Genomic DNA, 24,952 nt, shown 5'->3' on the forward strand with positions numbered 1-24,952 from the left:
TATGGGGACCCCGCCCGATGAGGCCCCAAGTGACATTAAGGATTAAAATAAAGCAAGATCCGCACACACGCAAAAACTGTTGACGTGGCAGATTTTCGAAAATTGCGCTGGCATGATGACGTGGTAGGCTGTACGGATTTTCGTGATTTATGCTGGCAGCTTTTTGGCTTTGCTTTTGGACCAAATGCTTTTTGAGTTTGAAGGCTTTTCACTGTAATTGCTTTTTAGGCCAAGGGCCTTTAAATATGAGGTTAGGGCTCATTCTCTGGCATGCTCCCCGGAGAAGGTGCAGAGTCTGGAGTACCGGCTTGTACTGTGTTGATGCAATATAAAGAAATACCGAAAGGGGTGCCAAGGTTTGGGGCCAATACTCTCTGGGGTGGAATTCGGCCACTCTGTGCCGCGTGTCGTCTCTCTCTTTCAGTTCAGTTGTTATTGAAGTGTTAAAAGTCTGTTCAGTCTGCTCTTTTCTATTGGCACATGGTGCGCGTCTTGTGACAAAGAGTTTGACAAAGCTCTTGAAAAGAAGATGAACGAGTTACGAAAAGGTTTGAAGCACTCTCAGAAGAAGAGGAAATTGGTGGATTTCCTCAGTTATATGGGCCAGAAGTCCACTTTTGAGGTGGCAAGCATATCCAAAAAGCGTGTTTGTTTCGAGGATGACTCAGATTTTTTTGTCTTCAAAGAGTTCCGACAGTTCGTGATCCTCTATCTCCAAAGAGAATGAGGAAAGGCGGAAGAAGCGAAGAAAAAGCAATAAAATAAGACTTTTGAAAAAGTCTAGAGGGCATGGGAGGCCATCTAACAGTTCAGAGGAGGAGAGCTCATCCTCTTCTGACAATGAATAAATGAACAAGAAGACCAAGGAGTTCAAGGATGGGGTGAAGCAGTTAGGTTTGACACGTTTTCATGCTACTAGGACCCCCATGGAGCCCTTGAATTTATACAACAGTTTGATGTTATGTTCTCGAAATGCCGGTTCTCGGAACGCTCCAAGGTGCGAAGGGTGGCATCTTACTTGAAAGGAAATGCATAGACATGGTGGTGTACTCTGTTCGTCACAAACTGCTGACATGTCAAGCCACTGAAGACCCGACGGGTTGGGGTTCCTAGACCCACGCCTAGCCGACTTGCAGATCCCGGCCGAGGGGCCTAAACCCTTAGAGTAGAAGCAACAGAAGAAGTAGCAGCAACAGAAGAATTCTTACCAACTTACAGAGTTTTGCTGAGTGGCCTAAACTTCAAAAGGGGTTAGGATTAAAATCTTAACCCTCTCAACTTATATGTCTTGTATAATGGGGCCTAAACATTTAGATAAAGCAGGACCCACCATCACACACTTGCGTAGCCTCATGATGAAGTGGCTGTTGCTGTATTGATAGAGCGCACAAATTGTGTTGACAGTGCTGACGTGGCACCTGTACGGAATCTCGCATCTCGCATGGGGAGATTTTGGCTGTTTCTGCATGGGATTTTTTGGAAGTCAGATGCTTTTAGAGTTAATGCTTTTCATGTATTGTTTTTAAAGAGGCGAAGGGGCTTGGCTCTTCCTCTGGCATTCAACCTGGAAGGTGCAGGAGAGCAGAGTGCCAGAGTCTTGTAGAGTTGTACTGAGTTCAAGCAATATAAAGAAATACTGAAAGGGGCGCCAAAGTTTTGGGCCAGTGCTCTCTTGGGGTGGAACTCCGCCACTCCCTGTCTCATGTGTCGTGCATCTCTTTTAGTTCAATGTTATTTGAAGTGCTAAAAGTTGTTCAGTATGTTCTTTTCCGTTGGCACGTGGTGCCCTCCCGCTACCATGGTATCAGAGTTCCAGTCGTGTGCTTTTCTGAAAGCATACCGGTCCTTCCCAGAACTGTCAAAGCTCTATGGTGTTCATGGATTCGGCAAAGTACCTGTAGTTTTTCCTCAATGAGCTTCGCGACATTCTTTCACGGCATCCGCAACAGAATGTACCGATGCTACATGGTCTCCTACAGTTTCTGACTACATGCTACCCCCTTTGATGTCCCAGGTGATACCTCCTCCTTTGGCACCAGAAGGTGTGAGAGCTTCCAACCGGCAACCTTCCCAGCCGTTTGTTCCGATTGGGGGAGTCTTCAAGAATATGATGGAGTCATCCGACCCTGATCCAATGCAACCACCTTTGCCACCGGCGTTGCTGCCACCTCCCCGACCATCACTACCACCAGGATAAAATGGTCGGAGCCCGTATGAAATTTGAATACCCTTATTATCCGTACCCGGGGTACGCGCCTAACCAACCAAAGGATTTCAAAGATGAGGCACGACAATAAAATTTTTCACCTTTTCTAGGGTGAAAGATCATAAGAAAGCAATGCAATTCTTACAGCAATTCGACAATATCTATGCTTTGGGGAATTATACAGAAGAATCCAAGATTTCTCGAGGAACGGGATTTCTTAAAGATAATGCTATGCAGTGGTGGAGTTCAATCGCGACACAGCTGCATGCTCCAAGGACATGGTAAGCTTTCAAGACAATTTTTGCACATAGTTATATGACTTCTCTTTTTGAAGTTCAGATCTTGTCAGAATGGGGCAACTTGAAAATGCTTGCCACGGAGACCATGGACGACTATAACCAATGATTTCTCGACGTCAGTTTATTCCCTTGAAGGACCAATGCGAGCAATACACCATTGGACTGCCATCACCATTACAGGAGTATCGTTTCTCCAAGCAAGTATCAACCATGCAAGAGCTTATGGACCATGCCGCAGTCGGCTACAAACTGATGAAAGGAAAGTTAGAATTTACCAGAGAACCAGCTCCAACAACAAACCAGAGTCCTCGATTACAACGAAGAACTCCTTGAGATTCTCGTGATAGTCAACCTCAAGGCCTCGTTTGGCGCCTCAACAACGAAATACCTTATTACAAGAAGGTCGATGTCACAAACTAATGACGTGGTTGGGCCCCATACACATTTACACTGCTGGCAGGCCTGGAAAACGCGTCGATAGGCAGATTTTCGAAAAACGCGCTGGGTTGTTGACGTGGCAGATTTCCGCAATTCGTGCTAACATGCTGACGTGGCAGCTGTATGGAATTTTTGTAATTTGCGTTGACTGCTTTTGGCAGATTTGGGGAACTAGTTGCTTTGGAACTTTTGCTTTTAAGTTTAAAGCTTTTGGAGATGAATTGCTTTTGAGTTTGAAATCTTTTGGGGCTCTGCTTTTGGGCATCCCTTGTAAGAATAAATACGCCCAAGGGCCTTACTTCTCAGGGCATCTGGACGCAGAGTCTGACAGTGAGCACCCGCGGGCTCATTGTACTTTGCTCAAAGATTAATATAAAAATAAATACCAAAAGGGGTGCCAGTCTTTGGGGTCAATACCTCTTGGCACGGAACTACGCCGGGCCGTGTCGACTTTATTGTGAATTGTGAATAAGTTTGAAGTGAATTTCTGTTGTGTTGCGGTAGAATCTTTACTTGGGGTGTCCAAGTTTGTTACAGTGGTATCAGAGCACATATAGATTCTTCTACGGAGGATCCGATCCGTTTTGTAGCGCGCACAGTTTTTGGGAAAGAATCTTCGTGTCCCGATTAGCCCATCCTTCAAACATCGCGCAATAGGCGTGCTCCCGTCTTCATCGTTCTATCTTTTAGGGCATAAAGCCATAAAGAATCCCAGATTACACATGGGTTCTCGTGAAGAATCTGACAGAGATGACACCTCTCAGTGGGAAGGCAAAGAAAAGTTGAAGACCCGGTGCAAGAACTGAAGAAAAGAATGAAGATTTGGGCAATTCTTTTTTTCGGACAAGTTTGCCAGAACGGATACAAACGTCAACTGCAGATTGGCATATGTGTGAACAGATTGATTAAGTACTCCAAGGACCCGAGATTGGCGAGACACCTGAAGAATTACCCGATTGATAAGATTTACTCGAGATGGCATGTAGCCATTGTTTCTCCTCTCAGGTAGGGAGGAAAGCCAAAAGGACACACGAGTGCACAAAAGCAGAACCTGTACACACAGAAAGAGATGGACTAGAACTTAAAGGACCACCAAAAGATAAACTTGAGAGCTACAGAGTAGCAGCTGAGTGCGAAAGAAAAGAAAAGACGATAGCAGAACTGGTACCACATTGAGTGGGGCCCGAACCAAATCAGATGAACAAAAAGTACAAAACTTTATCGCCCTTGGGGCAAAGTGAAAGATCAAGAAGCCCTCATTTTTTTCTATTGATGGAGGAGCCAAGGACAACTTCTTGAATTGGCGGCTCAAGTTGGAATTACGTCCGACAGGCTGAGGCCACAGGCGGAGGCAGTTCTAGCGGCTCCCGGACGGGATGTTGCCATTACACCGATCATTGGCAAACTTCGTTTGCAATGTCAGGGGTATTTAGGGCACGAGGACTTCTGCATAATGCCCTTAGAAAGGTTGTGACGTCCTCCTTGAAATTCCTTGGTACCACAAGAACAACGTCGTGGTTGACTATCGGACTGAGAAAGCGACTTTGACAAATGAAGGGCAAAGAGATTGTACTTGATGAAATTCAGTTTCTTTACTCGATTTTTCTTGAGAGAATTGAATGATGATTGAAGGTCGAATATGTTTGACCTTGAAAAGAAACGACAAGATTTTTCTGCAATAGAGGCTGACTGTTTCTCTGAAGGCATACAAAGCGAGTTACCTCCTTTACGTCGTGAATATCACATGATTGATTCGTGGTAGTACACCACCGAACCGGCCACCTTACAGCGTTAGCCAAGGCAAAGATAAAGAAACAATGAATCAGAACAGATTTCCACTTTACGAGGATCGATGATATACTCGACAAAATTCAAAATTCTACTTGCGGAATTGATATGAAGAGTGATTATCATTAGATCTGTATTGCTCCTGGAGACGTCTACAAGACAGCTTTTAGGACGCCTTTTTGGATTTTCAGAGAATGCCGATCATTTGTGGGTTTTCTAGACACCGAGGAAGCATAAATTGCTTATAAATGTGAAAAAGAGCGAGTTTTTCTTGCCTGAGATACATTTCTTGAGAAACATCGTCTCAACAGGAAAGGGTACAGATGGATCTGGCCAAAAGTGACACTATCCGCGATTGGCCTAACTTGAAGAATGTTCATGAAACTAGAAGCTTCTTGGGCTTCTGTTCTTACTACCGGTGGTTCATTCAAAAGCTTGCAAAGGTAGCTTCCCCTTTGCACATTTTGACACAAAAAGGAGTCCCTTTCTCTTGGGGATCCACAGCGGTGATTGCCTTTCAGACACTTAAACAAAAAAACTGACTATTGGACCAGTGTTGGCTTTGCAAGACTTGCAAAATCCATTCAAAGTATATTGTGATGCTTGTGGTCGTAGTCTGGGAGCGGTCTTAATACAAGAAGGCCATGTGACTGCCTATGAAAGCCAATTGTTTTCAAGGTCTGAATTGACAGGACAGATTTATGAGAAAGAGCTATTGGCAATTGACAGACCGACAGAACCGACGCCCGCACCAACAGTCGATAGAACCCGAGGACCACCTTCAGCCAAACGAGCTAAACCTGCCATTGGCCTTGTACCTAACATTTATGGCATAAACCTTGAAAGTACAAATGAATTATGTCGAGCATATGGGCAAGTAAACGGCTTGAAAGCCCCGATTTTCTTCGACCCAGGAGCTACCGAAAATTATCCATCCAGACTTCCTGAAGGAGATGGACTTTGATTATGATACAGAGGGTGGAGAACTTGAAGCCGAGCTAGCCACAAGGAAAACTCAGAAAGTGGTACTGCTCATTGGTGCTCTTCCAGTGATTATCCAAGGATACCATGGAAAAGCAGATTTTCATATCATGAAGTTGGACAATGGCAACGTTCTCTTGGGCATGCCTTGGCACGTCAAGAATGACGCGACACTCTAGATCCGGATCCGTACCATCACCTGGTCTGAGTTTCTCCGAGGGATAGGTGTTAGGGAGTGAGGGGTGTTTTTTGGCTGTGCCCGGCTAGTGTGAGGTTGTTTTCTCATGTCGAGTTGTGTCTAGCCATGTTTCGCTTGGGTATTGACTCAGTTCCATGGCCATTAGGCTCGTGCAAGCTGGGGGTATTTTTCCCAGCCTTGCCAGTATCTTTCCCATTGCCTGTATGACCTCTCATGCTCTCTTTTCCCTATTTTTCCTCTTCCGTGGGGGCTAGTGGACAGCTGGCCGACCTGGGCACTAGAGGGTATATAGGTGTGGGCAGAGGCAGAGGAGGTGGTGTGTGCATAGAGTCCTCTACTACAGGGCGCCCCCCATTGGATAGCCCGGGAGAGTACATGGAAGGCAGGGAGGGGGTAGCATACCTAGCGTTTTTGCTGGCTGCTCCCATCCCTAGTGTTTTTCATCCTTAGGTGAGAGGCAGCACTGCCAGGCAGATCATGGACAGCAGGGGCATTCCCCTAGCGTTTTTCCTCTCAGAGCATCTATACGGAGACGATGTGATCGCCATGATGCAGAGCACCACAACAGAGGTGCACGCATTAGAGAGGAGGTTCCATGCTCTCTACACGAGACATGTTTCCCTCTTCTCTCCTGATCAGTTCTCTTGCTAGGAAAAGATCCCGCCAGAGCCTTGCTTCCTCAGGAGGCTGGGGCAGCCCATGTGGAGACCGTGTTAGTGGTCTCATGTGCAGGATCAATTGGTAGTGTTAGTAGCAGTCACAGTTGTGTGCATTTCGGGTCTATCTAGTTGGCATGTCAGTTCTATGCCGGACCACCCTTGGTCACTTGTATGAGCAGATTGTTATGAGCATGGAGAGCCTTTCCTAGATCTCTCTCTCTCTCTCTCTCTCTCTCTCTCTCACTTTCTTTTTCATTCTTAGATGTCTCGTCTCTTTCTACCTCAGTGATCTCTTTTCTCCACAGGTGTGCCTTGTTCATGTGTTTGGCATTGCAGATGTTCTAGATCGGAGTCGAGGTGCCCACTTGATCACGAGCCAGTTCTTGTTTTCATTGCATCTTCCGGTGCCACCTTTGACATGGTATCGGAGTCCTAGGTATCACGACCACCTTGGATGCTCAGATTTGGCTAATCCTGTACCATTTTGGACATGATTGAGAGAGAAGAAGCTAGCAGTTTTTTTCCTGGTTTTCTTCTCTGGGGCAGATTTGGGTATGTAGAGGCCTTGGATCCTCGTTTACGACTTCTCCGTCTTTACTTTTGATTACCCTAACCTCTTTTTACCGAGGAGAATGTCACAAAGTGATGACGTGGCTACTGACAGCAAAAACCCTAATTTCTGCAAGAAACCCTAAAAATCCTGCAAACCGTAATTTCTGCCAGAAACCCTAATTTTCAGAAACCCTGATTTCTGGAAACCCTAACCCTAACTGCTGGCTGGAAACCCTAATTAGGCAGAAATGCCACGTGGTAGCAGGTACGGATTTTCGGGATTTACAGAGGAGAAAAGCATCATCATAGGCGACGCTATTGCTGCTTTTTCTCAACACAAATGGCCAAGGAGAGAGAGAAAAGATGATCTGCTTTATTTTGCTCTCTTGAGAGAGAGAGAATTTTTGCTTTTGTTCTGAAGCTTTTGGGGCTCTGCTTTTGGGCATCCCTTGTAATCTTTATATACGCGGTGAGGGCCTCACTTCTCAGAGCATCTAGACGCAGAGTCTGAGATTGAAACCCTAACCGCTCTTGTACTTTGATGATTGATTAATACATAAAGAACTACCGAAAGGGGCGCCAGTCTTTGGGGCCAATATCTCTAGGCACGGAACTCCGCCGGGCCAGTGCAAATCTATTGTGATCTGTGAATTGTTTTGAAGTGGTTATTTGGTGCTGTCGCGATTGATTCTTGACTTGGAGTGTCCAAGTCTGTTACAGTGATATCAGAGCACGGCTGATTTCTCTTCTACGGGAAATCTGATCCCCAATTTTTTTTCCGCGGCACCTATGGCTTCACGCAAGGATCAGTCGACTCCCTCTGCATCTGGAGATGCAGGAAGGGATCACAACGAAGATTCCGGCAGAGAGTATGGCCCGCCTCGGCCTACTCAGGCAGAGCAAAGAGAGATAAAACGTCGTCAATTGATCGGCGATGCAACAAAGATGATGCTCAGTTTTGCGAAGGATCCAAAGTTGGCAAAATATATGAGCGAGACTTCTTTTCAGGAAGTGCATACGAAGTGGCAAAAAACCACTACACTACCCCTGAAACCCGCTCTCAAGAAACCTTTTGATCACAAACATGATGCACGGATTGCTCAGCTTTTTGATGCGCAAAAGAAAGCCAAAAAGCACGGCAAAAAGCAGAAGAAAGACACCGACTTCCCGGGATATTTGGGTCGTCAGTCGACTTTTGACAAGGCAAAGAAATAGAAGAAGCGTGTTCGATTTGAAGGAGTACCCATTTCTTCTTCTTCTTCTTCTTCTAACAGTTCTTCTAGCTCTTCAAATTCAAGCGAAGAAGACAGAAAAGGTAAAAAGTGAAGCAAGAAACAAAGCTTCGGAAAGGGCAAGAAAAAGGCAAAGAAGGCTAAATCTCACCCAGAGACTGACAGTTCTACTGAGGACTCGTCTACAGACAGCTCAGATTCAGATGACGGAAACTTTATGCGAACAAGAAGAATTTTTACAAAGCCAACCAGTATGACTTTCTCGAAGTAAAAGCAAGAAAGTCCGAGAGTTTAAGGAAGGTGGCCACTCGATCAAGTTTGATACTTTTTCAGGATACTCAGATGCTTCGAAGGCCTTGTCTTGTATACAGCAATTTGACATCGCTTTCGCGGGAGGACGCTATTCAGAGCACTCCAAGATTTGGAGAGCTACCTCTTATTTTAAGGGGAATGCTCGTACTTGGTGGTCCACGCTTCTTTTAAACAAGAGTGCGCCAATTAAATGGTTGAAATTTAAGAAGCTTTTTATTTCTTCTTGGTTGACGCAAGAGTATGAATGAGATATACGAGCTGCTTGGAACCATCTTCAGAATCCGGATGACCAAGAAAGATACAATCAATGTTTACTATGAAAGATTCTGGAGCTCTTTTCTACCCGCCTCTTCATTCAAGAAGATCTCTGTTCAGAGAACAGATTGACTGGTTTACCTTGGGTCTACCTACAGAGATCCGAGATCACTGCTTGGAAGAGAAGTCAGCTTCTATTTAGGAGTTGATGAGTCATGCGCAACGGGGCTTTGCCATTCACTCTGGCAGTCTTACCTACCCCACCGATGAGGTCATGACACAACGAGCCGAACAGACTTCTGAGAATGAAAGTAGAAAGAAAAAGAGCAACCCAGAGAAAAAGGATGCACGACCCAAGCTTACTCCTGAGGAGAGAGCTCGCTTCATCAGAGAGGGGAAGTGCTTTGGATGCGGGGAACATGCGCGAAGTGCCCTAACAAGGCACAGAAAGAACAGAATGATAAAGACGACGACAGGCTTGAGAGTTCGAGAGCAGTTGAGGAACATGGCAGAAAAGGCAGATAGAAAAGCAGAACTGGTACCACATGGCGTGGGACCTGCACCGAATCTAATGAATGAAAGTACAAACTTTGCGGCTTTTGGGGCAAAGTGAAGGATCAGGAAGCTCTTTTGAAGGAGCCAAGGCAAACTTCTTTTCACTTGGAATTGGCGGCTCATTTTGGAATTACGCCCGACAAACTGACGCCACAGGCGGAGGTAGTTCGAGTGGCACCCGGACGGGATGTTGCCATTACACCGAGCATTGGCAAACTTCATTTGCAATGACAGGGGTGTTTAGGGCACGCTACTCGGAATCCCTTGGTACCACAAGAACTATGCCGTGGTTGACTACCGGGCCGAGAAAGCGACTTTGACAAATGAAGGGCTCAAAGATTGTACTTGATGAACTTCAATTTCTTTACTCATTCTTTTGGGAGAGAACTGAACGATGGATAAAGGTTGAATATGTTTTGACCTGAACAAAAGAACGCCAAGATTTTTCTCCACACTCATGCCGATTGCTTTTTAGAGGGCCTGAAGATCAGACCATTGACCTGATACCTGGAAGCACGTCACCGAACCGGCCACCTTACCGTGTGAGCCAAGTACAAAATGAAAAGATTATGAACCCAGTGAAAGACCTCTTGGAAAAGGGTCTTGTTCAGCATAATACTTCACCGTATTGCTCTCCATTGTTGTTGGATTTGAAGAAAGACGGATCTTGGAGAATGTGCATCGATTATAGAGCTCTCAACAAAATCACCATCAAGACCAGATTTCCGATTCCTAGGATCGATGATATACTCGACAGGTTACAGGGATCCTCGTGCTTTAGCAGGATTGATCTGAAGAGTGGATATCATTAGATCCGAATCGCGCCGAGAGACGTCTACAAGACAGCCTTTCGGACTGCTTTTGGGTTATTTTGAGTTTGTGGTGATGCCTTTTGGCTTAACCAATGCTCTTGCGACATTTAACCGGATGATGGACGGGATTTTTCGAGAGTACAGGCTATTTGTTGGCACTTTCTTTGATGATATCATTGTTTTCTCCAAGAATGAGGCAGAACACAGAGATCATCTGCTTCAGAGATACACTTGTTGGGACACTGTCTCAGCAGCAGGAGTGCAAATGGATTCGGCCAAGATAGAGACTATACGTGATTGGCCCGATTTGAAGAATGTCCATGAAGTTGGAAGCTTCTTGGGACTGTGTTCGTACTACAGGCGGTTCATTCGAAAGTTTGCAGAGGTTGCTTCCCTTTGCATATCTTGATACAGAAAGGAGTCCCTTTCTCGTGGGGATCCACAAAGGTGACTGCCTTTCAGACTTTGAAAGAGAAATTGACTACAGGACCAGTTTGACTTTGCCGGACTTGCAGAAGTCATTTGAAGTATATTGTGATGCTTGTGGTTGTAGTCTGGGTGTGGTCTTGATGCAAGAAGGCCATGTCATTGCTTACGAGAGCCAATTGTTCTCTAGGCCAGAGATGACAGCGCAGATTTATGAGAAAGAGCTTTTGGCGGTTATCCATGCTCTTACTGTGGCGGCATTACCTACTCGGAGCTGATTTTACTGTCTTTACAGACCATCAGAGTTTCCGCTACTTCTTGTCATAGAAGCAGCTTTCGGAAAAGCTGATGCGGTGGGCAAATATCTTCACAGTTTCACTTCCAGATTGTCCATGTGCAGGGACAGAAGAATGTGGTGGCAGATGCTTTGTCTTGGAAGCTGTTGGTTCTAGCTATTTCCGCGATACAGCATAGGAGCTTCGAGGATGTGGTCGATCAGTATGCCACAGATACAGATTTTGCAGATATTTTCACACGGATACGGGATGGGGAGACAATAGCTGGATTCTCCCTTCGGGAAGGCTACTTGATGAGAAAGACTATGTTGTGCGTTACACAGCCGTTGAGGGAAAAGGTTACGACTGAATGCCACTGTCCACCTTTTACGGGTCACCGCGGCATTGCTACCACCATGAAGGGGGTAGAGAGATACTTCTTTGGGCCGAGACTCAAAAGGATGTGGAAGAGTTTGTGCGCAGTTGCTTAGTATGCCAGAAGGTCAAGTTTGACAGGCATAAGGCACAGGGATTGTTACAGCCTTTACCCATACCCACCCAACCCTGGGAAAGTATTGCAATGGATTTCATTTTTGATCTCCCGAGAACACAGAATGATCACGATGATTTTCTGATTACATGGCATGTCTAAGACGATTGTCTCTGACAGAGACCCCAAATTTATGAGTTTGTTTTGGAACGCAATTTGGGAGAACATTGGCACGCAGTTGTAGTTCTCGTCATCGTTCCACTTGCAGACTGACGGGCAATTTGAGATTGCAAATTCAGTGGTTTTAGATTTATTGAAGTCTTGTATCTCGGATCAGAAGACTCAATGGGAAAAGAACTTACCTTTGGTGGAATTTGCCTACAATAACACGATACACTCTTCGACGGGAAAGACGCCATTTGAGATTGTTGAAAGTGCTGCGAAGGTTTCATCCTTTCTGGGCACGAAAGATTAGATTTTTGAAGCGGATGAATATACGCGAGACTTGAATACGGCTTTTGCCAAGGTTCGCGAGACTTTGCAGAAGTCTCAAGAACGACAGAAAAAGGCAGCGGATCGCCATCGTCGCGACTTGAAATTGGAGGAGGATGATTGGGTGCTCTTACGTTTTGAGAAGGCACGCCTAAGAAAGAAAAAGGGAAAGGAGAGGCTTTTTCCAAAGCTTAGTATGCGATACTACGGAACTTTCCAGACCACTGAAAAGATAAATGATGTCTCCTTCCGATTGAAATTGCCAGATACTTGGAGGATTCACAATGCATTGCATGGGAGTCTCTTGAAACCTTTTAAGGGTGATGTGCATGATGATGGGTAGCCTGATGAGCAACCCGAAGTGGAAGAAAACGAGGAGATCCTTGTTCCCGAACAGATTTGGCACATAAGGATACGAAGGCTAAAGGTTAAGTTCGAAGGCGGTTCTTGGTTAAGTTCAAGAACTATCCGGCATTGGATGCGAAGTGGATGGAGGAAGAGGACCTAGCAGATACTCCTCAGATTGTGAAACTTTACCTCGATGCTTTTGGTTTAGCATAGTCTATTCCAAACGGCACCCAGAATTCAGCTTGGCCGAAGATCTGGTGCAGTGGGATGCACAAGAGGGGAGTCTCTCCGCTCCTTTGTCAACAGATGCCTTGATTTAGATAGTAGAGTCACTGATGTCTCTTTGAGCTTCAGGGATACTGAAAGCTGACAGTATTCTGCTGTATGACTTTAATGAAATGGAATTCCTGATAATGATACTAATTTGTTCTTGACTTATTTTGAGTGCAGGAACTAATAGACGAAATGACTGCAGCATTTTGGTCTGATTGATCTCGAATAGACATGGTTGTAATAGGGGTTAGTTAATTGGGACATCGATGAGGTCCCGATTGGATCTAGATGCGATTGCTAGCTACATTGCCGATAAATCATGGTCTAAGATCCGAATGAATGTTGAATGTCATGTGATGTCCTGTGATGTCTAGTGATGTCGTGAGATGTGACTGTTGATTTGGTACATGTGCTAGATGTGTGTTCCTAGTACGTAGGTACTAACAGTTAGTGTCTGCGAAGACAGTTTATGGCTTCTGTCGGTTTTGCAGGCGTAAGCGCGGTCGATTACAATGCTTTCAAGAGGGGGGTATGTCAAAAGTGATGACGTGGCTACCGACAACAAAAACCCTAATTTCTGCCAGAAACCCTAAAAATCCTGCAAACCCTAATTTCTGCCAAAAACCCTAATTTCTGGAAACCCTAACGCTAACTGCTGGCTGGAAACCCTAATCAGGCGGAAATGCCACATGGCAGCAGGTACGGATTTCCGGGATTTGCGAAGGAGAAAAGCATTAGCATGGGCGACGCTATTGCTGCTTTTTCTCTACGCAAATGGCCAAGGAGAGATGGTTTGCTTTATTTTGCTCTCTTGAGAGAGAGAGAGAGAGAGAGAGAGAGAGAGAGAGGATTTTTGCTTTTGTTTTGAAGCTTTTGGGGCTCTGCTTTTGGGCATCCCTTGTAATCTTTATATACACGGTGAGGGCCTCACTTCTCAGAGCATCTGGACGCAGAGTCTGAGAGTGAAACCCTAACCGCTCTTGTACTTTGATGATTGATTAATACATAAAGAGATACTAAAAGGGGTGTCAGTCTTTGGGGCCAATATCTCTAGGCACAGAACTCCGCCGGGCCAGTGCAAATCTATTGTGATCTGTGAATTGTTTTGAAGTGGTTATTTGGTGCTGTCGCGATTGATTCTTGACTTGGAGTGTCCAAGTCTGTTACAGAGAATACAATGGAAGCTTCAGGATGTGTAGCAGTGCCGGATTGCTTTGGTTTCTTCCCAGTTGGAGTCATGTTACCGTGCCGTCCCGCAAGGGGAGCAAGCATGCGGTTGTTGGATACAGAGGGGGAGCTATTCATTTCCAACTTCATCTTCAAAGAGAAGTGTTTGGACAGTAGAAGAATCTCTAGGCACGAAACTCCGTCGGGCCAGTGCAAATCTATTGTGATGTGTGAATTGTTTTGAAGTGGTTATTTGGTGCTGTCGCAATTGATTCTTGACTTGGAGTGTCCAAGTTTGTTACAGAGAACCCAATGGAAGCTTCAGGATGTGTAGCAGTGCCGGATTGCTTTGGTTTCTTCCCAGTTGGAGTCATGTTACCGTGCCTTCCCGCAAGGGGAGCAAGCATGTGGTTGTTGGATACAGAGGGGGAGCTATTCATTTCCAGCTTCATCTTCAAAGAGAAGTGTTTGGACAGTAGTAGGATCTTCTTCATTACTTCTGGAGGAGGTTTCTCTGGCTGTGTTTTCTTCGAGGAGATGGATTGGAAAATTTGTTGTGCCTCTTGCAAATGCACTTTCTTTCTTGGAATTGTCTTGTCGATAAAGCTACCTATCCGATGGGTAGCAAGTTGATGATTTGGTTGCACTTTTGTACCAGATTGTGGATTATGGATGGCAAAGGTGGATCTCTTTTCTTCTTGAAGCAGAGGATGTTCTTTGATTTTCCATTGTCCATCTAAGGATGGAAGTACAAGTTCCGGCTTTAGTTGACCCTTGTTCATCCGGAATGCAATAGTTCAGGTGCATGTTCCAGTGCATGTGTTGGAGTTGGCTTTGACAAGCAGAGGGGGATACTTCTATATCCAGAACCACTTCTTGTTTGATCATCCAACTCCTTCGATGAGATTTAGAGGCGGAGCATGTAGTGCCAGACCCTTAGTCAACAATGCCAATAGTTGAAGGGGTTTTCTGATGGAGTGTGGACTTCTCCTTTTGTAACAATATCAGACTTTGTAAATAATTAATTTATTTACGAGAAAATATCCCGACAAGTGCGAACAAGTAATGTCGGAGCAATGCCGGTACGGCATTGTGCCGGGGAGCAGCTAACATTTTCATAAGTAGCATTCAATGTGTGCAGTTGTGAATTAATAGCCTAAGAACTTTTAAAGTCAAAAGTTGAAAGGTTTTTACCCTCCCTCATCTCCTAGCGCCCCCCTCTTGGCTGGCTTTATAAGAGCACCCTCTCCCCCTCTTCATAGGTTGGCAGTGTATCTACCCCTCCTAAAGTGAGCGTGCTCTACGTACCGGAGCTCTCCATTGAAGCTTGAGAATCAGCCCTTGTGGTGTATGTGGAGTCTTGGAGCTCCCATCACCTAGAACAAGGTTTCTCTTGATCATAGGTTGCTATGGGGGAAGATTCATCGCGAATAGCAGTAGAAAACTCTCTTCCTTGCGCGCTTGGCTGCTGCAAATTCTCTGTTTTCAGCCCCTAATCACCTTGATTAGGGCTGTTTTCAGCGGAGCACTCATAGAATTTCACTCCACTCTTCTTATCTTACGCCTATGCAAGTTTTGGTGCGATTCCATCGCGAAGAAGGCCTCCGTTTTGGCGTAGGAGTGAGCAGAGGTAAGAATTTCAGGTTATGTGTAGAAAATTACAGCAAGCATGTTTGTGTGCATTTTGCTTGAGTTCGATGCATGAATGATTGCGCATGAAGGGCCACACATAGCGGAAGATAGAACCTCCATTGTGAGAGCTTCTAACAAGCTTTTTGGAAGATACTCTCTTGGTGAGAACTTCCAACAAAGCTTGCAGAAGAGGGGAAGTCCTCTTAGCAGAAAGAGAGTGAAAACGCTTTCTCAGTCAGTAGTCAGAACGGAACAAAGAAAGAAATAGAGGACAGGCGTTTGCCCCGTTCCTATGCTTGTAAAGATTCTCCCTTAGTTATAAAGATAATCTCTTTATGGGGGGGGGACCAACCTATCTTGTGGTCCCCAATGAAGTGTCAAGCTCTGTGTGTGTGTGTGTGTGTCCAATTCTCTTGAGTATTTGAAGTGCAATTAAAAAGTCAGTTTATGCTTCCGTATTTTTGTGACAGTGGTATCAGAGCAAGGTCATCTCTCTCTTTCTTAAAGGATTGACGACACTTGGCAAACTGCATAAATGAAAGGACATGAGATAGAGTTCACTATGCTTCAACAGCAGGTGGCAGAGCTGCAAAAAGCTCTCCCATCCTGAAGTTCAGAAGATTCTTCATGCTCTTGAGAAAGGGAAGAAGAAAGTGCCAATGGGATCGGGAGAAATCTTGTAGAACCCAAAGATGCAAGAACCAAAGAAAGATCCTTTAATTGGAACCTCCCGCATGTATGAGAGACGGAAGAAACCTCCAGAACGTCATGTGTTGTTTAATCCAAAGGTTCAAGAGCAGGATCCTCCTGATTCTCCTCAGTTTTCTTTCATGAAGGATGTGGATGACATAGTCGCTCCAGAGGACACGTTCATTGACGATCCGCTGTAGCAGGAAGTGTAGTCGAGGTAAAGGACTCCTGTCCACAAGGAGTCTTAAGCATAGAAACAAGGAGCATCATAAGAAGAAGCATCACAAGCAGAAAACATCCAAGTCAGGTCACAAAGATGTAAAATTTGACACTTACAACGGACGACGGGATAATGACAAAGCTTTGGCTTTCATCCGCCAATTTGAAGTTGCATTTGTAGAAGGGAACTTTAAGGAAAGATTCAAGCTTAGCCATGTTAGTATGTACGTGAAAGGTGCTGGGTTAAAGGCCTAAATAACCCCTTTGTGTACATTTTTATACTTTTGTCCAGGTTCAATATGAACCTGGACACATTTTTTAGTGGAAAAACCCAAAACTCACTTATTGAGTTTTCCCCAAAAACGTGAGCCCTCTCTCTCTCCCTCATCGTTTTGCTAGCGCTTCCTCTCCTGCTGGCTTTCGCCACCCCTCTCTGCACACACACTGCACTTCCTCGCGTGCTCTTTCACTTGCACACACCTCCGCGCGCTCAACAACTGGTATCAGAGCCAGATTAGGGTTTCAGAAGCTTTGCGCAGGTGGCTGGACAGCAGGCAAAAGGCTTCTCTCGCGTCAAATTTCCGCTTTCATCGCGAAGCCCCTTAGTTCTGGTGTCACCTAGGGTGATTAGGGTTCCCAAAACAGCCTAAAACAGGTTGAAATTAGGTCAAAACGTGTAAAAACCAGAAAATTACAGGTCAAAACAGCAAAACGCAGGTGTTCTAAATTGATTCCCGTGAATGCCCCTTGCTTTTCCCACTCAAAACAGGTCCATTTGATGCAAATTGATGTGCCAAAACAGTAAATTTACAGAAAATTCAGAATTGGACTGTTTTTATGTACAGAAATTGAGGTTTATGTACGCCTTTTGTGGGTTTATGCAAGTACGCATTGGGGATACTTGTTAATTGCTGAAATTTTCAGCACAATGTATGCAACGTGCGGTACATTGTGATCACTGGAAATTTTCAGATTTTGTGTAGACACTTTCTGCTGCATTTTTTATCCGTGCAAATGGCCTCTACTTCCTCGTCGTCTGATGCCAAGAGCTTGATGGAAATCAAGCGATTTGACGGTACAGGTTTCGACCTATGGTAGGACAGGATGCAGGGGATTTTGTTCCTCAAGGATTGTGAGGACGCCCTTTTGGCTGTAAAGCCTGAGGATATGCCGGATGAGGATTGGGCCAAGCTCAACAAGAGGGCAAAGGCCTATATCAAAATGGCTGTGACTGATGACATTCTGGTGGACATAAAGGGCTTGGACACTGCACATGCAATTTGGCATAAGTTGAAGGCCACTTATGAGAATGCCACCCCTGTGAATCAGGTGCATTTGATGCGCAAAATGGTGAACATGATGCTTGACGAAGCCAAGTCGGCTTCTGAGCACTTAAGTGCTTTCACCAGTGTTATGAGTCAGCTACAGGATACTGGGCTTCAACCTTTTGATGACAAGTTGAAAGCCATATTTTTGTTGATGACTTTGCCAGACTCTTGGGAAACGCTTGTGGTTTCTTTGAGTAATAGCCCCAACCTCACATATGATGGAGTGCGAGGCTCCATCTTAAATGAGGAAATTAGACGCAAGTCTAGTGGTGGGGAAGGTGACAATTCTGCTTACAATGCGAGAGGCAGAAATCAAAAGCAAAATACAGGTACCAAGACTCAAAACAGGAGCAAAAGCAAGTCTAAGGATAAGGATGTGACTTGTTACCAGTGTGGCAGAAAAGGCCATAAGAAGCCAAATTGCAGGTATTTCAAGAAAGAGCAGGAAAGAAAGAAGGAATCACAGGAGAAGAAGAAGACAGAGGATAAGAAACGGGAAAAATCAGCAGGTACCTCCTCCACGGATTCGGAGACTGTCAATGTATCCTCTAGTGTGGCTATCACAGAGTTATCCGACAGTGAGGAGATCTTGGTTGCAGCTTCATGCCCCTCAGATTTTGTTGTAGCAAATGCAGAAGACATGCTTATCTCACGTAGAGATGTCATTGATGCATTGCTAAGTGCAAATGATGGCCTTACACAGTCTTGGATAGTAGACTCGGGTGCCTCATTTCATGTGACTCCATCTGTGGAGTGTTTTGCTTCTTATCATGCAGGCAAGTATGGCAAGGTTTACCTTGGGGATAACAATGCTTGTGACATTGAAGGAATGAGCACTGTGTGCTTGGCGTTAAACAATGGCCAAGAGTTTATGCTTAAAGATGTAAGGTATGTACCAAGCATCAAGAAGAGTCTATTGTCTGTTGGCTAGATGGATGCACAGGGTTATACAACCATTTTTGTTGGGGGTTCATGGAAGTTGCTTAAGGGATCAATGCTCATTGTCAAGGGATGCAAGAGTGGTACATTGTACTATTTACATGGCAAAGCTTTGCCTGGCAAGTTTCTTGCGGTGGCCGAAGTTGCTTCTCATTTGGAGTTGTGGCACAAAAGACTTGGCCATATGAGCCAGAAGGTACTTGATGTGCTCTCCTCTTTGAAGAGGGTTGATGTAAAGGGCATAAAGGGCACCAAGTTAGATTTTTGTAATGACTGTTTGTATGGTAAACAAAAGAAGTCTTCTTATTATTCTGGTGTCTCGCGCAAAGCTAATGCTCTTGATTTAATTCACTCCGATGTATGTTCAATGCCTGTTAAGTCTTTTGGTGGTGCATCATACTTTGTTACATTCATTGATGATTGCACTAGGAAAGGCTGGGCATATTTGTTAAAGAATAAGAGTGAGACATTTAATGCACTTAAGAGGTTTCATGCTTTTGTGACCATGCAAAAGGATAGTAAGCTTAAATGTCTGAGATCTGACAATGGGGGGGAGTACACGTCTGCTGAATTTCAGCGTTATTGCGAAGAATATGGGATTAAAAGGGAGTTGATAGCCCCTTATAATCCATCTTCTAATGGTGTGGCGGAGAGGTATGACCGTACTTTATGTAAGAGAGTGCATTGCATGTTGTCCACGGCTAATCTCCCTCATGGGTTTTGGGGAGAGGCTTTGAAAACTGCAGTTCATGTATGCAATCGCTCTCCTAACAGTACGCTAAAAAATGACATTCCAGAGGAGGTTTGGTCTGGCAAACCTGCGTCTTATGATCATTTGAGAGTGTTTGGCTGCGAGGCTTTTGTCCATGTTTGTAATGACTTGAGGACAAAGCTAGATGCCAAGTCCATCCAAGGACTCTTCCTAGGTTATGGGGAAGAGGGTGAAATGGGCTACAGGATATGGTTGCCTCAGTTTAAGAGGGTAGTACGCAGCCGAGATGTAGTGTTCAATGAGGCTAAATTGCTGAAAAATGGTACATCTTCTGAAATTGATCTCTCTCTCTCTCTCTCTCTCTCTCTCTCTCTCTCTCTCTCTCTCTCTCTCTCTCTCTCTCTCTCTCTCTCTCTCTCTCTCTCTCTCTTTGAGTTCAGTTCTATTACTTGCGGTTTCTGTATTATGCTATTGATTTCTCTCTTTGGAGTGTCCAAGCCCGTAACAATAGCAGCTCATAGAAACCAAGGGACTAGAAAACCCTTGTGTTGTGGCCCCAAAATCATCTACATTGATTCCATCATCTCTGAATGTGGTCCTCCCAAAAAAAGTGCACGTCTTTGACACAATCAAACTGTAAGAGTGGAAGGACCCCACTTGTATTGTCTTGAAGACCTCATGTTGGTTCCTTGCCAAATGAAATGTGCTCTGAGCTCCCGACACAGGAGTCCAAACACCGATGCCTTGGAACTTTGACACAAGAGTCCAAATCAAGTAGCAAGAGCACAACTCGCCCCCGTCTACCGCTCACGTGCCGATCTATGGTTGAAGCATGTTGTGGCACCCACTAGTGAACTAGAAGGCTGGAACTTTTGTCAGTGTAGTTTGTGCCACACCGGCAGACTCCGTTGAGTCCTTGGCTGAATCGCTATCGCTTCTGTCCTCATGTAAGGTGCAGCGGAAGTGAATGTTGAACTTTGCTCAAGATGAGTGCTCCGAACTGTGCTCAAGGTTCCTTTTACCTATGAAAGGAAGAGCCTTCCGTTCCTTTAATGAGAGAGTCCAAGTGATCACAAACAAAGGATAAACACTGTGAATGAAGGTGCTGAGACTAAGAGATAGAGAGAGAAGAATACGACACCAGAATGTTGTCAAACCCTCCTCCCAATGCCCCACTCTTAATGGCGAGAGCGGTCTACTATTCAATGCTTGGACTTGCCGACGATGAGACAGGCTGAAATCTAAAAATGCTAATGGCTGAAATCTGCAAAACTTTATCTGCTGAATTCTGACTCTTGTGTCGATGACAATGTGGATGCTTTGATGCGACGATGACGCGCTGAAATCGCAGATGCTGAAATCTGCGTTTTCCGGGCTGAAACTGCAAACTGCGCTGGATCTGACCGTGCGGCCAGGATCTGCTGCGGGAAGGTGAGATCTGTGAGGTTTGGGACTTCTACTGCGATGTCTGACTGCTGAAAACTGAAAACGCCGGTGCTTCTTGGTGCTCCGTCGCGGTGAATCTGCAAAACGCTATGCTGATGCAAAAACGCTAGGGCTGAAAACTGTCTTGCGGTGGAATCTGCTAACGCTAGGGCTGATCTGCTGTCTTGCTGCTGCCGGGGCTGATGTTCTACGCAAAAACGCCAGGTTGCTGTCTTGCTGAAAAACGCTAGGCATGCATCTGCAAACACGCTAGGTCTTTTGTTGAGGGGGGTCTTGCTTGATAAGGTGCAATGTGGATGTCAGGTCCCTGCTGCCTCTTCTGCCAGAAAGTGCTAGCGCTAGGTTTGCTTATATACTTGCTTGCTCATTTCGCCCTACCCAGTTCCCAACAGAAGTCACTGAAAAATAATAAGTGAAAGTTGTCAAAAATAGGGAAAATAGGTCTATGCACTGTAAAAATGCTCCAGATGGGTTTTGATGGAAATCTGATGATCATGCTGTTTGCAACCAGAGGATATGCATCTAATCTAAGTGTCTGGACATGCACGGTGTGCGAACAGACTCACAAAAGTGCCAGATCACTTCCTATTCTAGACTGACTGAACTGAACTAAATCCTTGCCATGAAGTAGCTTGTCCACGTACACATAGGGTTAGATGTGCACGTGACACCTCATCAAGCTTCACTTTGCCTTTGTCCTTTTGCGAGCTTTTGTCTTTGCTTTCATATTTACAATCTTGAGACAAATGACCTTGTAACAACAGCTCCAGGACTTCTTTTTGGTTTCCAATGCAGCATGTTGTTGGGAATCACAGTGGAGGATGGGCTGATATGGCTGAAACAGCGATAAAATGTGCACAACCTCTCATAACTGATGAGAGGTTGTCTCTCATAACCGATGAGAGACAACAGCAACCTCCGAATGTGGAACCTCCGAGCACCTAATCGGGAGTCATAGCGGAGGATGGGCGGATATGGCTGAAACAGCGGTAAAATGTGCACAACCTCTCATAACCGATGGGAGACAACAGCAACCTCCAAACGTGGAACCTCCGAGCAACCCTAATGCAAGGGCTAAAAGTTGCTATATCCAATTGGCGTCATCTATCCAGTCTCATACTGCAAATTTTAGCATGGTCCCATAGGTAAATGCACTGATTCTTTCCTAGAGTTGTGTGTAAAGAAATGCGTTTTTGTTAGGTCAGGTTTTGGTGATGTTTCCTTTTTGAGTTTGATCATGTGCATGTGCCACCACTGTATTTTAACGTTTTCGGTCCAAAACCTCAGGTGCCTATTTTTACACGTCGGGGGTTTCTCTGCTCCATATGCTTGGGTGCTGGAACAGGAGTAATACAGCATGCAGATGCAGAAGATATGCCTCTGAAGGACGTATGTAAAAATTGTGCTGGCTCTGGAGCTGTTCTTTGTGAGTATTTGCTGCTCTTTATCCCATAAATAGCATCCTGGAACCTGAGGTTTTGCATTAGTTTTAGCAAGAAGCACAGTTGTTCATGAAGTACGTTGCCTTAAATGGGCCGGTATTGATCACACAGTTACAGTTTTTGTGTTTTTTTGGTCATGCTGCTATGCTGATTATCCCTTATTCAGGTTATAACTTGGCCGTTGTGTAGTGTGCACATCTTTCATAATTTTATTTAGAGGCGTTCTTCGTTAATTCGTTTCTAATCACAGGTTAATGAAGGGCAAAGAGAATATTTTCATTGAGTCCTACCTGCATGCTGTTTCAGAGCATCTTTTCCTCTCAGGTGTTTTTTGCTACATTGTTTTCGAGCACGTAAAGGTTTTAACCGCCGTGAAGGTTTTTTGTGACATGGTTTTCGAGCATGAATGGTTTTAATGGTTAAGGTTGATCATTTTAGAAGGAAACCATGATTGACTCCTGCAAGCTTTTTTCCACTTTGTTTTCTAAGCATAGCATTACAAACATGGTATGGTTCAAGAGGAGAAGTTGGTTTAAGGTAATCGGAAGGTTTGGTTCCCACCTAGAAGAGTTTCACATTGCCTGTATGGATGGTATCTTGAGGTGTTTGCTCGGTTCTCATGTCGGGACATTGCTGTGCCGGCATTGTGCTAGAGTTGTGCAGGCGGGTATTCAATCTATCCTTTTCTCAGACCAATGCTTCAGGGAGACAGCCAACTTGCCAGCAGGAACAGCTTTTGCAAGCTTACCTGTTCAATTCTTTCAGAGGCCTTTGTGTGTGTGTGTTTATACTTCAGACTGGTGCACACCAAAATGCATTGGCTGCAGAATGATGTGTTCATCTTTTGAATGTTTTTGGGCATATGTAGACATACTAGCATTCATTGCAAAAAGGGATTTGAATGCTTACTTTTGTGAATCTGTGTATCTCTGTTTTGATATTTGATGCTCATATAATAAAAAACAATCAGCGTCATTTATTTTGTTCGTGTTGTACCAATTGTATCTTTGTTCTGGTTAGTTCCACTGATCTGACTTTACATTTGTTTAGGTGATATGTGTGGCGGGACTGGAAAGTGGAAAGCACTGAATAGGAAGAGAGCAAAAGATGTTTACGAGTTTACTGAATGCCCAAATTGTTATGGTGAGTAATGAGTCTAAATGCACCAGTTTTTTTTTCTGCATGTCCGAAGTATGTTAAAAAAGAACTAGCATCTTCTTAACGCTTGGCATGCAGGGCGTGGCAAGCTGGTTTGCCCTGTTTGTTTTGGCACTGGGGTAGCAAACAACAAGGGTCTTTTGCGAAGGCCAGAGTCAAGACCCCTCTTGGACAAGATGTACAATGGAAGATTGTTACCCAACATGTGATGGGTTGTTTCCTGTAGAGCATGATTAACGTGTATATTATTTTGGGCATCTGACCATGCCGTACATTTTTGGAAGCTGTAACCGCTACTCAGAAGTCAAGAGTTAAGTTCATTTCTCTATTCTTTATCAGCTTATTCATGCATTAGCTCATTGACGTAGTCTATGCCAAGAAGAAGAAGAAGAATTTGGCAGCTACAATGTTTCCCCTCAAATTAATTTAATGAGAGGCTAAGGTCCAAAGTTACTTTCTGGCCAATTTGAGGAAGTTTAGCTGAACAAGCTATCAAAAATCAAGATGAAGTACCACTCTATCGTCACAACCATGTTTTACAAGAGGTGTGGCTTGTAAAATTCTGCATAGCATTACTTCAAATGGTCTGCTCTTGGCTTTGTATGTACCACTTGTTTGGTACATCGAGGAAGTCTCGGATAGCAGCAGAACGATTTCTAGCATCCTCTTCATGTGCTTTTTATTCTTTAAGCCACTCACCACCAATGCCTGATACTGATACTAGGTATGCTTTTGTTTTGCTATGTTGGTATGGAGTGAAGCCAATGAGCATTGCAGAAAGGGAGGTCCTCAAGCTACCTATAAATGGTTGGTATTATTAATTACATGTGAGTAAGTAGAATAGGGATTTTTCAGCCTTGCAATGCGTCCGCCTTCGTGCAGATAACGGGGCATCACCATCAAGAGCTATGGTTTTAATAGTGGAGTCCTACGGGGCTTGCCTATGGCTTAACCACTATTGAGCTATTAGAAGCTTGATAGGAGCCGGTGCTCTTTTGGTGTTGAACGACCCTCTCTTCTATTCCTGGTATTTGAGCCAAGGGTACAGTAGCTTGAGTATTTTTTCTAAAGGGGTAAAGAGGAGTAGCAACTAGGGCTTGAAAGTGCCAAAGTACAGCTAAAAAGTTTACACCTAAAAGTTGAATGGCTAACAATAGTAAAGAGAGTGAAATTAATGTTGATAACTTTAATGAGCACGCTACTAATGATGCCCCTATGCTTGTTAACTACCTTGTTTCTAGGCTTCAACAAGCCATGGGCAATCCATCCCTCCAAAGTGAAGTGCAACGGCAGCTTCATGCTCATGGGATTCTCCAAGCTCCCCACCATGACGAGAGAGCACCTAGGAAGCCTCCTTGCGAGACTACCAAAAGAGGCCTCTCTCCGATTCGGAAAGAAGAAGAGGATCCATACGAAGGGCTAAAAAATTTGCTTCTTGATGACGCATCTCCTTCTCAAAGGAAAACTCAAGAGCCTCCACTGAAGGAATGAGAAAGAAGTGAGTCTCCTGCCACCTCGGCAGAGATGGCTCCACGAAGATGGCAGGCTAAACGCTCTCCATCACCTCCAAAATGCTGGTCCTCGATCTCCGGTGGGTCTTAGATAGTAGGTTCTTGAGGTGGATCTC

The 24,952-nt window shown here is 44.7% G+C and overlaps 1 protein-coding gene across 1 annotated transcript in view; it reads left to right on the forward strand.

Moving 5' to 3' along the window:
• Positions 1-23,653, forward strand: part of LOC147428346 (protein PHOTOSYSTEM I ASSEMBLY 2, chloroplastic-like) — a 43,094-nt gene extending 19,441 nt beyond the window's left edge. The window contains exons 2-4 of the mRNA XM_086496715.1: positions 22,013-22,151; positions 23,218-23,310; positions 23,404-23,653. Of these exons, the coding sequence (XP_086352841.1) occupies positions 22,013-22,151; positions 23,218-23,310; positions 23,404-23,534 (363 nt within the window). The 3' untranslated portion in view covers positions 23,535-23,653. The remainder of the gene's footprint in view (positions 1-22,012; positions 22,152-23,217; positions 23,311-23,403) is intronic.
• Positions 23,654-24,952: the final 1,299 nt, after the last annotated feature.

The sequence above is a fragment of the Adiantum capillus-veneris genome, chromosome 23 (assembly GCF_014529385.1).
Source record: "Adiantum capillus-veneris isolate H3 chromosome 23, ASM1452938v2, whole genome shotgun sequence".
Taxonomy (NCBI): domain Eukaryota; kingdom Viridiplantae; phylum Streptophyta; class Polypodiopsida; order Polypodiales; family Pteridaceae; genus Adiantum; species Adiantum capillus-veneris.